General features: G+C 47.9%; 2 protein-coding genes across 2 annotated transcripts in view; one reads left to right on the forward strand and one right to left on the reverse strand.

The window, feature by feature from the left end:
• The window catches only part of Snd1 (staphylococcal nuclease and tudor domain containing 1), a 404,539-nt gene that overhangs the window by 342,137 nt on the left and 41,751 nt on the right, over positions 1-20,651 (forward strand). The window lies entirely within an intron of this gene.
• Positions 702-5,280, reverse strand: Lrrc4 (leucine rich repeat containing 4). The gene is made up of 2 exons (XM_021164224.2): positions 4,456-5,280; positions 702-4,282 (listed from the first exon to the last, which is right to left on the reverse strand). The coding sequence occupies exon 2, from the start codon at positions 4,180-4,182 to the stop codon at positions 2,224-2,226; it is 1,959 nt and encodes a 652-aa protein (XP_021019883.1). The 5' UTR covers positions 4,183-4,282; positions 4,456-5,280; the 3' UTR covers positions 702-2,223.

The following is a 20,651-nucleotide window of genomic DNA, read 5'->3' on the forward strand; positions in this document are numbered from 1 at the left end:
CTAGGAAGATTCAAAATTGGCCATTTCTTAGCCAACTGCTGCAAAGTGCTGCCTGCCTCTTTCCCTTTTCAGTGCCAGATAGATCACACCCACTCAGTCCTCATTCCCTGCATTAGTATAAATATGCGCTGAAGAAACATGAGGTCCTTGTTCATGGAACCTCCCTGGGAGTCATTGCTCTGTGAACCTCAAGAGCCAGAGCCCCACCTCCTCCAAACATATCAGACTATTCAGCAGCACTGCTTGTGGGGATTTGCAGCCAAACTACATTACTGAGGCCCTCTTAAATCCAAGCCTCCCAGGGTCCTCTGGTTGGTCTGGTACTGCCTGACCATCGGGATCTGCTGAGGTGGCGGTTCACTTCTGGCCAGGTCCCAGGAGCTGAGGCTGACCCATTTCCCCTGCTTTTTTCCAGGGCATGGGGAATTTGGTTATATCCCCAACAAAGCCAGGGACTAACACACTTAGCTTGTGGAAGATGCACTGGAGTTGGGGTGCATTTATTTAAACTAAAGAAAGGTGGTTGACAGCTTTTAGCATTTTCCCACACTTTAAATTTAACATTGTCTCCCTCCCCACATCAAGCCTCTTCCCTCCCCCCCCACCCCCTTCATTTAAATATAAATGACTCGGTCAGTGTGTATAAGACTGTATGTATAGGTTCAGAATCTTATTCAATTTAACCCTTTGGGGACATTGAATTAAAAATTGAACAATATTTATTAAAATACAAAAATACACTTTTCTCACATTACAATCAGTGTTCTTTTGTTGGCATCTCCCACCCATACCACCCCCTTTCAAATCTGAACCCTTAATTTTCTCTTAAAGCTAAAATAATAACTGAAAGTTACATCATTAAATGGACCAGAATAAGAGATCTTGCCCTTGCTTGTAACTACTGGAGGTAGGCCTAGGGGAGGGAAGCTTCCCCCATGGTGCCCATTCAACAGAATTTCATGCCCAGCTCATTTGTGTGTTCCCCTTGTCAGTTTTCTTGTAACATCCTGGTTGGCAAAGGCTTCTTTAAATTGAGCCTGTGCCCTTTTTAGCTCTCCTTTCCCCTCTCTACTCATGTTCTGCCCCCACTCTCTCACCACAACTAGTTGGCATCAGCTGCAATAATCGCTAATGAATCAGCATTTAGTATAGTCACCAAATCCTAAGCAAGAGAAAAGCTTCCACTCCCCCAAGTCCCCATCCCCAGCCGATCCTCCTTTTCCACCTCAAAACAAGCAAGATCTTTTTTGAAAAATCATAAAATGTCATCATTGTCTACAATCATTTGTCAGATACCCGGAACAACAGGTGGCCACTGCACAATGCTGATTTATGGCCTCCTGTGAATCATTCCCTCTGCTGCTGCTGCTCTGCTTCCCTTCCTCCCGGGGCTGGCCGCACCCCCTTCAGGCCGCCTCCTCCTCCCGGGAAACCCTGAATAGACACATGCCTTGCAGAGTGGGTTATGCCCAACTGCAGGAATCTGGTGCAATGTGAAAGCATTTGATGGAGAGCTACGCCAGCTCCCTTCCTTCCAAGCTGTCCTGAAGCACTGTCAGGGGAGACACATGCCAGTCTGAAGGCACAAACCCAGATGATTTGTGCACACGTACAAAAAAACAACCCCTGGAAGGATTAGTTGGAATTTTGGTGGTTTTCCTACCTAAAATACATTTACAGATCTATCTTCCCCATTGTCTCTGTAGGGGGGAAAAAATCACCTCTCAACCTTTTGGCACAGTACAAATTTGTGATGCTTTTTAAAATTATTTTGTTTAATAAGATAGATCTGTAAAGACAGCTCTCAGCTTAAGAAAGATGTCTATAGAAATGGTATTCCTAGATCCTGTAAAGCATCTTCTAGAAATTGACAGATGCAGGCTATTCTTCCTGCCCCCAGCAGCCCACACCCTGCCACTTTAGTGGTGTTGGTTGTTTTAGTTAGTTTTGTCTTAGCAGTTTCCACCTTACAGCAGTTGACTTGAGGCTCCTACCCACAACATTGCCAAGAATCCCTTCCCTCCCCCTTTAAATAGAACTTACAAGTTAGAAAATAGTTTTGTTTTGATTTTTTTTGTTTTTAAATTTTAATATAATCTTTTTTAACCAGCCCATAGATTTAATATATAAGCATATACAAGAAAAAGTCTCTCCCCACTCTGTACAAAAGTTGCTCTTTTTTGTGCATTCTATTGCATTTATAAGTTTTTGAGGGAGGGGGAGTCATATTTGAGTTTCCTGTACCTTGTCCTTGGTATGGGTCTGAATTATATAAGGTTCAGAGATAGTGGTGACTGTGGGGTGCAGAGAGTTCCCCAGGCTGTTTTCTGTCCAGTGGGCCCCATGTGCTGGTTTGTAGGTGTTGTAGTTAATATGGTCATGTATTGTGGGCAACACTACTGCCCCCTCACCTGATACACCGGACGGAGCTGCTGTTGCTGCTGCAGATGCTGCTGCTGGGATGTCTTCATCCACCTGGATAATCTCTACTGTCCTGGCAGCTGTGACTGTACTCCGCTGCTGGTGCCGCTTGCGAAGTTTATAGAAGACAATCAACATGGCAGCAGCTAGGAGAGTCACTGCCACAAAGCAGCCAATGATGATCTTGGTGGTCTTCATGACTTCATCCAGGCTGGTCTGCATCTTGTCAGTGGTATCTGTGGAGGGTACTGGCACCTGCTTGGGCACACGGGTGGTCTGAATGAGCACCGTGGTAGAGGTGGTATATGCCGGCTGGTAACCAGTGGATGTGGTGGGAACAGGCTTGTACTTCCGTGTTATGTCCTCAGGTGATATCTCTGTGGTTTCCACTGTTACAGTGGTGAAGAAGCTGAAGTTGGGGGTGTTGAGCTCGGCCGAGCTCACATTGAGGTAGGCCGAGGCATTGGAGTTGCCTGCCACATTGGTCACCATGCATGTGTATACTCCAGTGTCTATGAGCAGCACACGAGAAAAGTTCAAGGTGCCATCATTGAGAACAGAGATCCGGGGGTGCTGGGAGGCGTGGCTGAGCACTGTCCCATTGGGCAGCAACCACTTCACAGAGGACATAGGGGGAGTCCGACACTTCAGTTCTGCCATCCGATCCTCAGAGATATTGAGGTCCCGGGGTGCATCCATGATGAAAGGGGCAGAGCACTGAAAGGCAGCCTGGTCCACCTCTACCAGGTAGCGGCCTCGCATGTGCATGGGAGCATGACAGCGGCCACAGCAGGTGGAATTGGTGGGTATATACTCCCGAAGCCACCAAGCCAGCCACAGAATATCACAATCACAGTTCCAAGGATTGTGGTGTAGGTGCAACTCCACCAGGTATCTCAGGGGCGTGAAGAGGTCATGGGGCAAAGATGAGAGGTTATTGTGGGCTAAGTTGAGTTCCACGAGGGAAGCCAGTCCATCAAAAGCATTCCGCTCAATCAGGCTGACCTGTGAGTTCATCACCCACAGTTTTTTGAGGGAGCTTAGGCCATGGAAGGACCCAGGCCTGATCTCAGGAAAGTGGTTCCCTGACATCTCGAGCTCCTCGAGCCCCACCAGGGGTGTAAGATTGGGCATATCCTTAATGTTGCACATGCCCAAGTTCAGGTACTTGAGGTTGAACAGCCCCTCAAAAGCCCCCTCAGAGATATACTCCAGCTTCTTGAGTTCCCCCAAGTCCAGACGCATGAGGGAGGGCACCCGGTTGAAGGCATAAGAAGGGATGCTCTCAATGGGGTTGTTTCGAAGCCAGAGCTCCCGCAGTTTGGACAGGTACTCAAAGGCCCCACTGGGGATGACTGTCAGCCAGTTGTCGAACAGTTCCAGGGTGTTGAGACTAGCGAGGCCATTGAAGGCCCCCACCTCTATCTGCCTGATGGAGTTCCTGCCCAGCTGCAGGACCTCCAGGTGATGGAGGTGCCTGAAGGTGTCGGCCTGAATCATCTGGATGTTGTTTTCCATGAGGTTAAGATACCGGGTGTTAGAAGGAATACCCTGTGGGACCTCAGAGAGTCCCCGGCGGGTGCACACCACCTTGCTGAACTGGTTACTGCAGGAACAGACGGAGGGGCAGTTTTGGGGCCCGGCTGAAGCGGCAGCAGCGATGGCTGCACACAGAATCCACACTTGCGCCGTGAGGTAGACGACGGGAAGCAGGACGGCATTCCAGGTGTGGTGCACAGTTACCTGCCACAAGAGCTTCATGGTGTGGCACGTTCATAATTCACCATCGCCTGGGATTTTGGCTTGGAAAAGAGAACCAGCCTTACCCCGGCTTAAGTGAGCTAGGAGCTCCTCTTTCCATCTGGAGAAGGAGGTGGGGAGGGGGCGATTAGAGACAAGCAGATCGGCCTAGAAAAACCCTGCAAAACTACAGAGCGGCCCCTCATCTACCAGCCCACCCTCAAGGCCAACCCATAGAAAGCTAAGACTCTCTCCCACGTCTCGACCATCCCCACCCAATTCCCTGTCACCTACCTCGGAAGGAAAGCAGGAAAGAATTAGCGCTGTGTCCTTAAGCTTTCTCCACGAGAGCTGGGCTCATCGTTCCCATTCTGACTTTAGTTTTAATTAACAAAGGGGGAAGTAGTGGGGGCAGGGAGGGCAGAGGGGAGGGGAGGGGAGGGGTGGGGGAGACAAAATGGCTTCTAGTAAATCCGGAGCCGGCGAAGCCGCGGAGTTGAGGCGCGCCAGGGAGAGCCAAGGCCCGGCGGGCTATGCAGGTGCATGCCCCCCCGAGAGCCCGAGGAGCGGCGCCACCAGCGCTTCCCTGCTTTGTCCTTGGACCCTGGCACCAGCTTGTTCCAGCCGCGGGAGAAGGCGCTTCATCGCCAAAGTGTGTCTTCGGGGCCCCGAGCCCTCTCCCTGGGCCGCCGCGGGGGATGGGGGTGCGGGGGCGCTCCCGAAGCCGCCCAGGCCGCGCTCGCTGGTTGCTGCGCTGCTCTCCACTCTGCTTTCCCAGTGTTGGCCGCCCGGAGCTGGCGGCAGCTGATTGCAGTCGTGAGCTCGCGGGGCTGCGAGAGTTAAGAGGTGTTCGCGGCGCCTTCGCCCTCCCTAGGCACACACCCCCTTTTCTCTTCGCCTCTTCTCGGAAGGGTTAAAAAAGACAAAAACTGGGCTCAGTTCTCCAGTTCCGCCGTCTGCTGGCACGGGGAGCGGTAATCCGTCCAGCCTCAGAGGGGTAGCGGCGTGGACGTGGTGCTGGGACCCAGTCCGCGAACGGAGGAGCGCGCAGTGCCCGCGGTCGCGCCCGCACCGCAGGCCCCTTCAGGGAGTCCGGGGGCGGGCGCGGGTCCGGCAGCGGCGGCGGCCGCAGCCCCCGGCAGCGCGCAAGCGCCCGCCGCCGCCCGCCACTGCTGGGCTCCCGGCGCGCCGCCGGCCCCGGCTTTGTGCGGAGAGTGCGAGTTCGCCGCTGGGGCTCCCGGAGCCTTCAGCAGCGGAGCTGCCAGCGGGCTGCTGCAGCGGCCAGAGCGCTGGCGACGGCAGCGTGAGCAGTGGGGGTAGCGGCTGCGGGAAACGCTCCGAAGCCGGTGAACATGGTCCCCGCTGGCTAGCGGCGGCGGCGGCGGTGGCAGCAGCGGGGCCCCTGCGCTCGGCGCCCACCGTCTCCTCCTCGCGCCGGGCTCGCGGTGTTGCAGGCGGCAGCCACGCAGACTGCTCTCTCATCCTTTTGTCCTTCAGTCAGAACGTGAATGTACTGCTGACGCATACTGTTCTAGGGAGAAGATTAGCGTGATGCAGTGCTCTTATGTATTAACACCGCTCTCCCTCTGCCGCTTGCCCTCAAGGGGTTAACGCCGCGCCTTCCAGCGCGCTCCGGCCCGCGCCGCGCAGCCCCGAGTCGCGGAGGGCTGCCTGCCTGCCTGCCTTCCTTCCTTCCTTCCTTCCTTCCTTCCTTCCTTCCTTCCTACCTTCCTTCCTTCTTTTTCCCCACCCCCCTCCCCCCTCCCCGGCAGCTTCCTCCCCGCCCCCTCTAGACGATCGGAGCGGCCCAAGCGGGCAAGCGGGCGAGCGAGTCGGAGTGAGCGTCAAGTGAGGGGCTGCGCGCTAGTCGCAGGCGTTCGCATCTATTTTGGTCAGGTCGGAGCGAGTGGCTGGTTGGCCGCTGATAGGCTGGAGCGGTGCGGGGCTGCAGCGGAGACTGCGCGGCCCCCACCCTAGCCACCCAGCAACCTACAGCCGTGGACTGCTGGGCTCAGGGGCTCGGGTGCGGCGGCCCTCGGTGGGGCTGCAGCAGTTGGCCGGCCTCCTACGAGCGCCCGCGTCATCCGCACCCCCGCTGAATGCTGACGGGGTGCCTGGCTGCGCGGCCAGAGTTTGGATCTGCAGGATGGTGGGGACCTAGGGGCAGGCAGCCGAATCCACGCAAGGGCTGCGTTGAGTCAGAAGACCATCGAGTCTATGCTTCGCCTTACTCTGTGCCTGTCCTTCCAGTCCCCTCCCTCAAACACTTTCTTGCCCCCTCCCCTCTCCCACAGTAACTAGGGCTTTAAATGATAGTTTTCTTAATGAGGGCTGTGGGGGCGGAAACAGTGGAAAGAAAGACCAAATTCAAGGAGTGGGGGAATGACAACCTGGGGAGGATTGAGGTGAGTTCCAAAAACCCATGGTGCAGCAGCCTTCATTCATTCGGGAGCTGCCTGCAGCCTTGCCTCTCAGATGCCCCCTTCCCCTCCCCTGTATGCAGGGACCAGTAAGGTAATTTATGCCTTCTGCCCCTGGAGCTGCACCAGCCTCTCTCTGGGAGTCCCTTAGCAGCTTGCTGAAAGGGGAGTTCTGGTCCCTGCTTTGACAGGCTATTGTAAAAGCATAGGTCAGCATTTGCCAACTCATTTCCTCCATAAAAGAACCTCTTTTCTCAACCATGTGAGGGTGAAACAATCTATAGATTAGCACTGTGCTGTAGGTCCAGTAGAATACCTGGGGATCCTCTCAGCCTCTGCCTGTTATCTAACAAGTGTGTTGTTTAACCCCATTGTTCCCACTGGGCTGTTACTTATGGATGAGGACCCCAGGATTTCCCAACTTCCTGAACTCTACCACAGCCGTAATCTCAGTACTATCTGCTTCTTCAAAACCTAAACCTTCTTCAAGTCCTAGAAAATTCCAATGTCCGCAGTTTTGTATTCCTGTCCTTTACCAAGACCTTGACGTTTATATTTGCTGTCAAGGAAAAACATTAGCATGATATTTTTGAGCCCTTTCTTTATGATTCATTTTATGAACGGGTAGAATAAAGTGTGTGACTAGAGTCCCACATATACTAAGTTGTAGCACCAGGATTTGAACCCTGACAGGCCCCGCACAGCTTGGTGTCAGGGCATGATCCCACAGAGTGTTCTTACAGAGTAATGAGTCAGACTTCACCTCCACTCGCCAGTCCTCGTTAGGGTGTTTGTGTGCCCACCATACTAAGAATGTACCTGTGACTGCTCTGGTGAAGTGACTGCCCCCTGTTGTCTCCATTTTCCAGGTGAAGCACTTGTGCCAGATAGTGACAGTCAGCTTTTCAAGTCAGTCTTCAATTCATGAGACCAGTGAGTTCATCCCTAACAGAATATCCACTGTATCTACTGCCCAGGCCAATGGTGGAGGCAAGGTTGGGGAGAGACTGAACATTCAGTCAAGGGTATATGAGAAATCAGAAAGAGCATGAGAGAAAGGACTAAGAAAGCCAATCCTACAAACGTATCACTTGTGATGAGAGATCAGGGGGAGAAATAAGAAACTGAGGTAAGTCCTACGCTCATGCTAAGGTCTAATTCCAGTTGACTCTGCAGTGGCTTTCCCCTTGGAGACAGGATTTTGTTTTAAAGCCTAGACTGGCCTTGAATTCATGGCGATCCTCCAGCCTCAACCTTTCAACTCGTAATTCCAGGCATGTGCCCCCAATCCTTTGAATTCCTCATTAAAGCCCATGTGTAAGAAGGATGTCACTGTTTTGTGGGCCCAGGAAATGTGAGCCTGGTACACCAGGAAACTGTGAGGAAAGCGTCTGTCGTTGACCCAGCTGCGACTAAGCAGGGAAAGTGTTGTGTTATTGGGGATATTGGGGGTGGGTATCACTAGGGAATGGGTGGCACACTAGAGTATGGTGCCTCTCTCTCCTTTCAGGAAGAGGGGCTCTGCCTGAACTGGTTTCCTGCTTGTGTAGGCAACTGGGGCCCCATCTGTTCAGCTGCTGCCCCCACATTGTGAAGGTAGATGGGAGGGAGGGTGGGCTGAGTTGGATTAAATCACTACATAGGAACAAGATAATCTCGTAGTAAATGTGGTCGATGCTGATTAGAGCAAATGTTCCCAAATTCAGTGGAGTGCTACATGGGACTGCTTTACCCTTTATGGGCCAGCTAGGCCACAGAAATTCCTGGAACCCACAGAGTAGAGTAAAGAAGAGGCTGTCAGTTCACAGTCCTCCTGACCTGAAGCTGTCTTCCAGCATCTCACTGACTTCCCTCTGGTATTTTGCCCCTCACAACTAGTAGTTCTGGCTGGTGCCTGGGTCTGTAGTGGTACCACTAAGAAATAAGAGAGGGCAGTTCACATTTAAATAAGAAGGAACACTGCAGTGGACTGAGAACATGGGCAGTTTCACATAGGCACTGTTAAAAGAATGCTAAAGATGTGTTCAAGAGGCTGGCCAGAGCCTGGGTCAGCAGCTCAGTTTTGAAGAATGGGCCTTGTACTGAACTTGGGAGGCCTGCGTTCTGCTTGTTGTTTCTGATTAGATAGAATGTATAATGAAGTATGCCTTGATTTATGAAATCAAGGAGATGGGCTAGAAAGTTTCATTTACTTCTCAGAGTCCATGACTTTCCCTCCTTTTCAGACAGGCAGCTTTGGGAAGAAGGCTGATCCTTTGAGATTGTAGCCTAGCCTTGGAATTAGGCTGTGGAGTTGAGGAGAGAATGTTCCCTTCAGTTTAGTATAAACATCCACAGGACTGGAATAGAGCTGATCACAGATCACAGCATGTTCATTTTTAAAGAATCCTTAAGAGAGAGATCATACTGACTTGGCCTCTCACTTTACTGATGTTAAGGAAACTCAGAAAGGCATGGTAACTTTCCTAAAGTCACATGACTAGTTAATATCAAAGTCTGTTCCTCGGAGTTCCTTCTATCAATATGCTGATATGTGGCTAATTGGCCTTTAAAGCCTGGGCTTGAAGATATTATCAAATGCTTGCTCTGTGTTCTTTGTGAGCAGACATGTTCTATGCTTACTGTTTTGGGGGTAAAGGTGGAGTTTTGATAGTGTTAATATGCCATTCCATATGACTTGGGATTCTGATAAGTCAAAGGAATGTTCATGTAGAGGAACCCAGGGCTGCAAGGCTGGCCCACTCCCTACTTTGCAAATATGTCTGTCCCTGAGGCATTATCCTCAGCAGCCACTAGATGTCCATAACGCCTCATGGGGTTTGCAAGCAACAGCAGGGTACCATCTTGCTTCTAATATGCTTTTGGGTTCCTTCTGGGGAGGTCCAACAAGAACAGAATCAGAGTAAGGGCAAGAAAAGGAAGAGATTTGAGAGACAGGGATAAAGAAGGAAAAATAATATAAAAATTGTTCTCCAAAGAGTCAAGGAAAGGTATTAGTTGGTGAATTTGCAATGATAAAAAAAATGTAAGATATGTTCCATGTAGGAGTACTCATGGCCTCCTGTCCATTGCAGTGACTGAGCTTCTTCTCTGGAGTCACCTGGCCACTGAAGATTCTGTTCCTCTTAGAGGAGGCTCCCTTACTGCCTCTGATCCCCTAGTGAGGCTCTGCTGTGATTGCCCACAGTCATCAACAGAATGTATTTCTTCCTTGAGTGGATGGTCCAGGGCAACACAGATGCTCTGAAAGTTGTTTTCTCTAGAAATCTCTGCTCTTTTAAAGAAAGTGAAGGGAAAGTTTTAAACTAAAGAAGGAGGAATTCAAGCTGGAGAGATGGCTCAGTGGTTAAGATTGCTCTTCCAGGGGTCCTGAGTTCAATTCCCAGCAATCACATGGTGGCTCACAACCATCTGTAATGGGGTCTGATGCCCTTTTCTGGTGTGTCTGAAGAAAGTGACAGTGTACTCATATAAAATAAATAAATCTTTAAAAAAAAAAAAGGAGGAGGAGGTGGAGGAAGAAGTCAAAGTGGGCTGGGATGATAGCTTTGTAGTAGATCTCCAGCATGGCATTTCCAGTCCCTTGGATTCTGTCCCCAGGATTGAAGGTGGCAGGGTTGAGGCACTCCATAGAGCCTAGCAAGAGCCATTTTCTAAAACTTCATCTGAAATAAGACAAGGTAGCTGATAACCATTACAGAGAGCTGGGCTTATGATATAGCTCAAGTCTATCAAAAGCACTGCATTAACTGGCCATGATAGAGCACACCTATAACCCCAGCATTCAGGAGTTCACAGTCATCCTTCATAGCAACTTTGAAGCCAGCCTGGGATATATGAGACCCTGTCTAGAGAAAAAGAAAGGGAGGGGGAGGGAAATTACATGGACCTAGACAGAATACAAAGGCTTCTTTCTCTACTGAGACTAGTTTCACCAGGGCTGGTGGTACCTTTGGGCTGGAGTGAAGACAGGCTTCCTGCCTGCTAGCTGGCTCTTCCTTTCTTGAGAAAGTAAGTTTGGGGTGCCATTCTAGCCACAGTCACACATAAGAGCCAGCAATCAAAGATGTCCAGTAGAACACCTATGAACACCCCTTCCCCCTTTGCAGATACACTGACCCATACAGGCCCAATGGTTTGCTTTCTTTAATAACCTGTATATAGAATAATAACTTTACTAACATTTTCTGGTTGTTGATAGGTACTTAGGCTGTAAACACATACAGCACTGAGCTAAGAAACCATTAGATTCACTAGTTCATATGTGGACTTAAGAAGTTTTGTTATGGTTACAGAAGTAATGAATGTCTTAATTTCTTGTGTGGTTTTTTTTTTTTTCTTTCTTTCTTTTTTTTTTTTTTTTTTTTTTTTTTTTTTTTTGGTTTTCGAGACAGGGTTTCTCTGTGTAGCCCTGGCTGTCCTGGAACTCACTTTGTAGACCAGGCTGGCCTCAAACTCAAAAATCTGCCTGCCTCTGCCTCCCAGGTGCTGGGATTAAAGGCATGCGCCACCATGCCCGGCAGAGTGACTTAATTTCTTTGGCTGCCATAAAAACATTTCCATATAATAGTGACTTCAGCCATCAAATTCTCTTGGAGATTTAGGAGCTCAAAGCTCTTAGTCTAGTAAGGCTTTGCTCCTTGAAGAATCTTGAGTGGCCTTGACTTCTGGAGGCAGCCCTTGTCTTGTCAATGTGTCCCCTTAGGCTCTGCCTCCATGGTCACACTGTCTCAGTTTCTTCTTTCCTGTCTGTAATTTAGAGGGACACTTCTGGTTGAATTTAGGGCCCACCAGGATAATCCGTGCAAACTAGGTTGTGAATCAGGGTTCCACACCTAAAATTAATTGCTTCACAGATGCGCATGTGATGTATCTGTTGAAGCCACTCATGTACCCTAACTGCAGTCTACAAGATTTCATGCAGTGTGTACATGTACATGCCATCAAGTGTTAGAGCTCAGTGGTGACCATGAGGAATCTCTGCAATCAGACAAACTTGAACCTGAGTCTCAGACAGGCTTTCTGTGTACTGTGTATGTGTAAATCCTTAAGCTTCAGATTCTTCCTGTGTAAGGTAGTCAACTTCTTTTATCTTATTGGAGTACAAGGAAATTTTGGAATTCATGACTGGTCTCAGCAAACACTAATAATAGTATGTATTGTTTTTGTTTGCTTTATACTGATTGATTGATTGATTGATTGGTTGGTTGATTGATTTTGAAGCAGGGTTTCTCTGTGTAGCTCTAGCTGTCCTGGAACTCACTCTAGATCCACATGATCCTGCCTCTGGAATGCTGGGATTAAAGTCATATGCCACCTCTGTCTGACACATTTATTGTTTTTAGTATGGAAGCTACTATATAGAAAAAAAAGTTTTGTCTAGTCAATTTTTGAGTGAATTCTTTCTGTTATCTTTTTATTATTTAGAATCACTTACTCTTGGCATTGCTCCTAATTTAGAACTTCTAATTCTTCATTCATAAAGTGGTTTTTCTATTTCTAACAGTTAATGTAATTCTGAGACATGATCTCACTCTATAACCCTGGATGCCCTAGAACTCACTGCGTAGATAAGGCTGGCCTCGAACATGAAAAGATCTGCCTGGCAGGTGCCACCACATCTAGCAGTTAATATTAGTGTACTAGTTTGTCAACATCTCACATGACCCCAGAACATATATTTAGAACTGCTAAGGTAATCTCTGTTAGATTAGTAAAAACCTGTACTGTTTGTAATCTATTCTCCACAGCAACTAAAGTGATCGTGGTGACTTTACATCAGATTATGTTATTGGTTTACTTAAAATGTTCCATTTTCCTCATAAATTGAATAGCAATGGAAATGCCTACCACAGCTCCTCAGCCTTTATCCCTTTCCTTCAACCTCAGTCCTGACATTTATCAAACCCCTCCATACTCCTAGTGTGACAGTTACACTGGTCATCATATTGTGGAATATTCTTAAATTGATTCTCTCCCTTGGGATTTTGCTCTGTCTTCAGCATAGATTGCTCTTTCCCACATCCTTGGTCTAGCTTCTTGAGCAGGTCTCCCAACAGAGACTGAAAGTAACTACTGGCCGTCTTAATCACATTCACCAGCTTTAGCTTTGTTTACTTTGTACCATTTCCACAGATGACTATGTTTGTGAATTTGTTTATGTGTTCATCGCATTCCCCCATGGAAGCACAACATTGGCCCTTCCTTCCTTCCTTCCTTCCTTCCTTCCTTCCTTCCTTCCTTCCTTCCTTCCTTCCTTCCTTCCTTCCCAGCTCTTCTCCTCAGTAGTAAAACTGTTCTTAGGCCTGAGGAGAAGAGCTTGGACCCCTTGTTCCATGGACCCCATTAGTCCTAACTCTGCTCCATGATCATCTCTGAAAAGGTAGTTTATAATTTGTTTGTTTTGTTTTTTTAATACAAGAAAAATAAAGAGGATCCTAGTGATGTCAAGATGTCCAGTTCTCACTTTTGACTTTCCTAACTCCTGCTGAGAGACTCCTGAGAGGCAGTTTTATGGAGGCAGCATAAAGGCGTGCAGGTTTCTGACGGTTGTGGATGTGCAGAGTGAGTTGCAATGTGGACACAGGTGTACAGACACACCTGCACTCACATCTGCACTCACATCTGCATGTGCCTGTCAGTTTCGGTTTTGCTAAAGTGCATTTTCTGCTAAGGGAGTGCAGACTGTTGAGCCTGAAATAGAGAACACCAGGACAGTGAGATCAAATGCTTTGAAAGTGGCTGTGCCAACGCTTTTTGCTAATTAAAGAATGTTAGGACAATCACCACTAGCAGCAGTAAAGGGCGCCCCATTACCTCTCTCTATGGCGAGTTGGGTAAATTTAAAGGCAGCTATAAATACCCCACTGAGCTCCTGAGCTTAAGCTCTGTTGGGGCTGGGTGAAGAGGAGGCCTAGCTTCTGTCTCCTTCTGTCCCTTCTCTAATAGCTGTCAGTCCCAGCTATTATTCATGACAACAGAACAAACAGTTCCATCAACAAACTCTTAATTTAACTTAAAACACCCTAGAGGAGGTACCAGACAAGTGAGAATCAAGTCTGACTGGGAGCCTGGGTCCCCTGGGCCCTTCTGTGTTGCCTTTGACTTTTTCCCCCTTTTGCCTAAAGGGAAGATGTTTCAACCTGTTCCTCTACCATAGGTGTTTTTAAGGAAAACAAAGTCACTAGGCTTAAGGCCACTCTTCCAGGAATATTCTAGGCACCCTTACTAGAATTCAGAATTGTACTGTCTACGTTCACTCTTTACAGTTCTGGGCTAATTTTAAGAGGTATGATCAAATTTGGAACTTCCATGTTTTTGTCATGGCCTGCTGGATCCTCTTGAGTGGTTTCTTGCAGCTCTTCCACAGCCACCAAGCTGTTCTTACGTCAGTTTATAGAGCAGTGCCTTGCTTCTACTGCCTTCTCTCTGCCAACCTCCTTGATTTGTTTGCTGTTTTTGTAGATAGATCATCATTTCTGGCCATCAAGCTGCTTTATATAATCCATCAATTGTTTTCAGTCCCACACTGCCAGCCTTAGCTATGGCTAGGATTCCCCTAGTTCCGAATGGTATAACTTCAGTTTGTCGTTCTGTACTGACTTAGCAACTTGGCTTCTTCCACCATGCATTCATTGGCCCATCCTAGGGTCTTCGGGGAGTGAGGGAGAATGAAAGGACACATAGCATGTGGCTTGAGTAGTCTCAGATTCCCTGGAGTGGCCCCGTCTTCTCTGCATCCTACCTTAGCCTGAGGAGGAGTACTGGTGCTCAGAGGCAGATGGGAGGGCAGCCCTGGGGATGCCAGAACCAGCCGCACCATTGGCTTCCTTCCCCCTGAGTCATCAGATGAGCTATGGGTAGGTTGCCTGGCACCCAGGTTCCTGGGTGCTCCATTCTTATGATAACTTTTTGGGCAGTTCGATTTACTCAGCATTCAGCCTGCTTTTGGTCCTTGTTTTCAGATGCAGCTTTTACCTGCAGATGCTACTAGTGGAACTCACCCTTATTTTAGAGGATGTGCCTGCTGATAAATGTGAAATAAGGAACTAGGGTCCTTAGATCCTCATTCAGGTTTAGACAGGTTAGACAGTCCTGAGTCAGTTGGTTAGCTGGGCTGTTCACATATGCATTTTCTCCTATTTACTTACCGCCTCTTATCACAATATCTGCATTTGACTGGAGTCAGTAGGTAGATTTATTTCCTTTTAATTAAGGCAAGCATGAGTCTTTTGAAATTTATTCTGTTCCACTGTAGAATACCTTCATAGACCCCACCATAAATCCTCATCTTTCAGATTTTGCATCACTATACCAGCCAAAGGTGCTATAAGTGAGAAGCACTTAGGAGTCTCTTTTCTTGGACCATTTCAAATGTTTCTGTTAAGGACGCCAGACTGAGGTGGTTCTGCTTCTGGGGAGTGCAGTGAAGCCCCACCCAGCTGAGGGTCCAGGGCTACCTCCTGGGAGCCCGGCTAGAGGAGCTGTCATTCTGTGTCCCTTTCTTGGTAACTATGGCTAGTTTGTGTGGCAGCCCAGTGAGACGGCTTGATTGGTATTCTGTGCACAAGCACTGAAAAAAGCCCAGGAGGAACCCTGCCAGCCAATAACTCTGAAAGGGCTCTTTGTGCAAATGAGCAGCATGCGAGCTGGACAGGGCTCGCTCCCTCCCCCGCCAGTGTCCTCTCTGGCCAAGCAATTTGGTGGTGCTTTGGCGCTGGCACAGAGTACTTGGGGATCCCTCCCCAAAAAGAGACCATCTTGGGATCCCAGACACATAGAGCAACTTGAGCTCTGTCCTTCCTGCCCCGGCTCTGGCAGTCTGCCTCCAAGTGCCAGTCAGTGGGATCTATTCAAGGCTGTGTCTATGCATAGATAAGGGGCAGGAAGTAAAGAAAGGAGATGAGTGTGAACAGACCAACCATCAGCAAAGTAGGGGCACTCTCACTTCTCTCTCTGGTGGGATCCCCAGAGCCCTGGGGCATGGAACCACACTGCACATGAGCTTCCATCACTGTGTTCCAGCAGGACCTGAGCCATTTGATTTCCTAAAGCTGCCTGTTGTCCTCATGCCTAAGAAAGGGAAGAAATAAGAGCCTTTGTGCCTGCATAGCTGACAGCTGCAGAGTAAGACTCTATCAAACTAATACCAAGAAGCATCCTAGTGCTGATGGGAGCCAAGCACAGCCAGGCACAGGCACTAGTGACTACCAGCCCCATGCTTAATGACTCTTAAGGAGTTAGCTCTTGCCACTACCATTACACACACACACACACACACACACACACACACACACACACACTGTCTCCTCTCAGATGTCCTTTGTTATTAATGAGTTTTCTAAACACATAAGCTTGACTCACTTGCTTTGGGTGAAGGAGACTGTTCTCATTAGGTACTGTTTTCTAGGAAGGAAAGCATTAAGTAGGTGTTGAAGGATTTTCTAAGGCCTCACACTACATGTGAGCCTAGAAGACCAGAGGACTGACACGTGAGGGTAGTTGGGAGTGGTCAGCTTCCTGCAGTTCACTCATCTCCCTTGCCATCTGATGGCTTCCTGAGACAGACGCAAAAAGTGGCCCACCACCCAGCTGACACCAGCTGTCCCCTGAACCTCCATTTCAGATTACTGGTGTTTTGTTTTGTTTTATTTTCAAACAGGCCTCACCTTTCACAGTTTTTGCTACCTCCATATATCTCATTGACCTTAATTACTTTGAATATGCTGATCAAAGACCCAGATGTCCAACTGGTGACAGAAATACAGGTTAAAAATGAGTGAGCTGGAGAGATGGGTGGCTCAGTGGAAAAAGTGATTGCTGTGCAAGCTTGAGGACTCAAGTTTGAATCCCCAGAATTCATATAATACCTGGGTAGGAATGGTGACCTGCCTCTAATCTCAACGTAGAAATCCCCTGAACATTCCAGCTAGCCAGAATGGCAAAATTGGTGAGCTTCAGGGCAACGATAGACCTTGTCTCAATGTAGAAGGAAGAGAACAATCGAGGGGGACAACTAGTGTCCCCCTTGGGTTTTCACGTGGACCCATATGTAAGAGTACCTAGACACACAAGCCACATTCTGGGGAATCAAAGGAACTCTTGGTCCACAGAAGCAGTGCCGTGCTGTCAGCAGGATGGGCATTAAGTGGGACAGTGACATCAGGCAAATTTGGGGGTTTTCCCTTCCTATCAGACTAAATACCCTTATTCTTGAAGCCATCAAAGAGGGGTGGAGCAGAGAGAGCAGTGTGGAGGGGAAGACTACAGCCTGAGGTAGACTGCCTTGTCGTGGAAGCTAGCAGAGTTGGGCTTCCTGTACTGCCTTGTGCTACTCTCTCCTGGGTGTGTCTGCTCCCAAAAAGGAACAAAGATGTCACCCTAGTCAGGGTCATCCCTTGTACTGTTACTTTCACATCCAGATACTTGGAGAAGAAAACCCAGGGAAATTTTCCCATTTGCCTGAAGCAAATGGCTCCAGACTCTACCTCAAATACAGCCACTAGCATTTAAGATCTATGTGTTGCAGTGTCTCTGCCCCATGTGGTCAGGTAGCTTTGCAGCTTTGCACCGCCACCCCCAATTCATACACACACAAAATGCACTAGGCCCATCCACCCAGGGACAGGTGGGCTCCTAAAGATGCACACTGTAGAGAAAGCTATTTCCTAGAGGCCTTTGCCCCATACTAGGTCAGGAGGGTGGCAAATATGAATCTAGTGCTTTGAAAGCTTTTCTCTGCAGTTCTCTGAATGGGTCCCAAGCAGCACGGTCCCTAAACTCCCTCCTTGTCTTTACCTTGCTGGAACCACTCATTGTTTTTGCATTTTACAAAGAGCTTTCCTCTCCTTCTCATTTCCTGTCTCTTTTATCCCTAGTCTTCCATTCCCAAACAACTGAAGATAGTCTTCCAAAGGGACCTTGTTGGGGTGGGAACAATAGACAATAGTTAGTCAATGGATCAGATAAGTCCTAAGGTTCTGTTGCACGAGAGAGTGACTGTAGTTCACAATAATAAATTGTATTTTTCTTTGTTAACTCTGGGGGGGAGGTGTGTGCGGGGTGGGTGTGTGTGTGTACGCACACGCACCTGCCTGCCTGTGTTTGGCATGCATGCCATGGGGAATGTGTGGAGAGGACAGAGGGCCACTTGAGGAGTCGGGTCTCTCCTTCTACCATCATGTGGATTCCAGGATGGAATTCCTGTCAGGCTTGGCCGGCACGTGCTTTACCCACTCAGCCACCTCGGCACTCATGTTTCCAACTTCAGAGTAGAAGAAACAGTCAAATTGTAAAGTGATAGATATGCTTGTTACCCTGATTTGATCATTATACAATATGTGCATATATCAATAAGTATGTACAATTATTGTTTGTCCATTGAGAGCAACTTAAAAATACACACAGAACAAGAGAAAAGAATCCTCTTGAGAGAGGAGATGGCCTGGCTGACAGCTCCAGAGGTCTGCCAGCCTCTGCCATGCTTCTGCTCCATTACATTTCCAGGTGCTTAGTGTGGACCATATCTCTGTATTGATGGATCTCATTTGGTTGTCACGTGCATTTGTCTTGGAGGCCTGCTAATGCCATTTGAGTTTCTGAAATCCTTATTTTGCAAATCCATTTGTGTCCTGGGTTTAGCACCCGATTACAGGATTAGCAGAGATTATAAGGTCTGTCTGATGTCTCCTCCAAGCTTTCAATCTGATTCGTGGCTAGGAATTGAGAAATTTGCACACTGATAGAAAGGAAGTGGGGGTAGATACAGGCTACTGAGAAAAAACAAACAAAAAAGGCTCTCTTAGGAAGAACTGGAATGGTGCCTGCCTTGATATTTGGATCAGAACCAGTTAGGAACCTGAAACCTTGCCGAAGGCCACGAGGCTTCAGAACTATTTGAAGTTGTCCCTCCCTCTTCCTCCCACATCCTCAGCAGCTGCCCCTGGAATAGAGGAGTGGAGGTCTGAGCTGAGCACCAGCCCTTTGGTGGCATCCTTCACTGAGAGCTTTCCATGTGTGTCATCAGCCGTCCTGTGGCCTCCACCTTGTCAGTTCTCATTAGACAGACCTTCCACTCTACACTGCAGAGCTGGAGACGGGAAAGAAGGACAGAGATGAGTTTGGGATACAACAACCTCTGCTGTTAGGGGAACCAGTGATTTCGCTTTGTTTCAGGATTAAAAAGGCCATGCATAACTGTGCTTAAAATTCATGGGTCACACTAAGTTGTTTTATCCAAGTAAGAAAACTTTGAAGCAGCTTTAATAATGAGGATTATAACGTTGTATGTAAAGTTGATGTCAAAGTACAGCAGCTCTAGGGTGGGCTAGTTTAATAGAAATGTGACCCATAATCAGATTCACAGGTGTCTTTCTTGGCTGCAGGACGGTTGACATAACTTCAGGCATTTCACGCTTACACACCAGTCTTCAAAGGCAGGAAAAACTATAGATTCCTATTTTTTAAATCATGACAAAACCATTCCCTAAAAGCCTGTCACCTGACCCCATTTACACCTAAATCATTCAGACCGGGATGACATGCCCAAAACTAATATGTGAGATCAGAAAGGGAACTCTCCTGCCCCACCCAATGAATGGCTGAGACTGGGGTTTATAGCTTCAATGGATTTACATAGGGAAAATGCATCTTTATTTTTATTAACCATAACTAAAACCTAGCTTTTCATTTGAATATGAATGTAAGCAACAAATCATAGTCAAACCACTGCATCTATGACCCTGGTCACTCCTTTAAAATTGTGGTGGCTAGGAAGGGACTGGAGAGATGGCTGCTCTTCCAGGGAAGCAGGGTTCAATTCTCAACACCCACATAGTCACTCCCAACCAACTGTAACTCCAGTCCCAGGGGAAGCCAGTACCACCTTCTAGCCTCTGCAGGTACCAGGCACACATGTACTACACAGACATGCACATAAAATAAAAGTAAAGGAAAAAATTTTTGAGAAATTTCAGTGGGATTGAGGCATGTTGTAAAAGCTTGTTACTTAGTGAGGCTGTAAAGAAAGGCATGTACTTACTATGTGTGAATTTGGGCGGGCTTTTAGAAAACATTTCAGACCCGTATGTCAGTAAAATTGGTTTCCTGTGCATTGTGTATATTTAACTTTCCCAGAACCCTAGTCTGTGAAAGGGCCACAGCACGGAACTGAAACCAGTCAGCATTTCCCAGATCCACAGGAAGAGAAGGTGGAAGGAGGGAATGCCCGCCCAGCAGGTCTTTGTCACAGAATCAAGTAGCCTAAGTTGCACTGGCATGGTCTTCTCTATGCCACCACCTGTTAATTCCTTAATATTTTCATTTACAATCACTCCAGTCTTTCTAAAAAAAATTTATATTTCCTTAAATGGAAAACTGTCACCTTAAATGAAAGAAAACCTTTTTAAAAAACAAATAGAGTGTATAGAATAAAGAAGCATGTTACTGAATTCTGGCAATCCCATTTGCCCTCAAGGCTCTGCCCCTCTTGTTAAGGAGATGCTAAAGACAGATTAGCAGCACACTGGGACTTGCTCCTTAATATAATCAGAGCTGAGAGATAATTGAAAATGGAATAACTCAGTTTGTGGTTCTCCATTTAGTGCCCTGTCAGTGACCTGCCTAAAATAATTCAGTGTGTGGGCAAAGGCAGGTTTATGATAGGCTCCCTGTCTTAAGCATTAGTGACCCCACACCCACCCACCGAGGAAAGCAGTACGACTTATCTTTTATACACATGAATCATTTTTTAATGATTTTTTTAATCTTCTTCTACTTACGAAGCCATGTTTCAGTTTCTTGTTCCAGAGTTTGGTTTGGAGCAGACTTGATGCGTCCTCACCTGACCCCCACACAGCACACCTCTCCTTGACCTGCTTCCCTCTCACGACTTCCCCCTTTCCACCAGCTCTTCTCTGACCTCTGTGATCCCTGCAATACATGCCAGTTGTGATCCAGCAACTACTGGCTAGTTGGTGGGGTTGATGTTACTAGCTGAGCCTTTGTGGTACAGTCCCAGAACACTGAAAGATGTGAGAGCCCAAAGTACACCCAGAGCCTTAGCCCGTACAG

Source organism: Mus caroli, chromosome 6 (genome assembly GCF_900094665.2).
Source record: "Mus caroli chromosome 6, CAROLI_EIJ_v1.1, whole genome shotgun sequence".
NCBI lineage: Eukaryota > Metazoa > Chordata > Mammalia > Rodentia > Muridae > Mus > Mus caroli.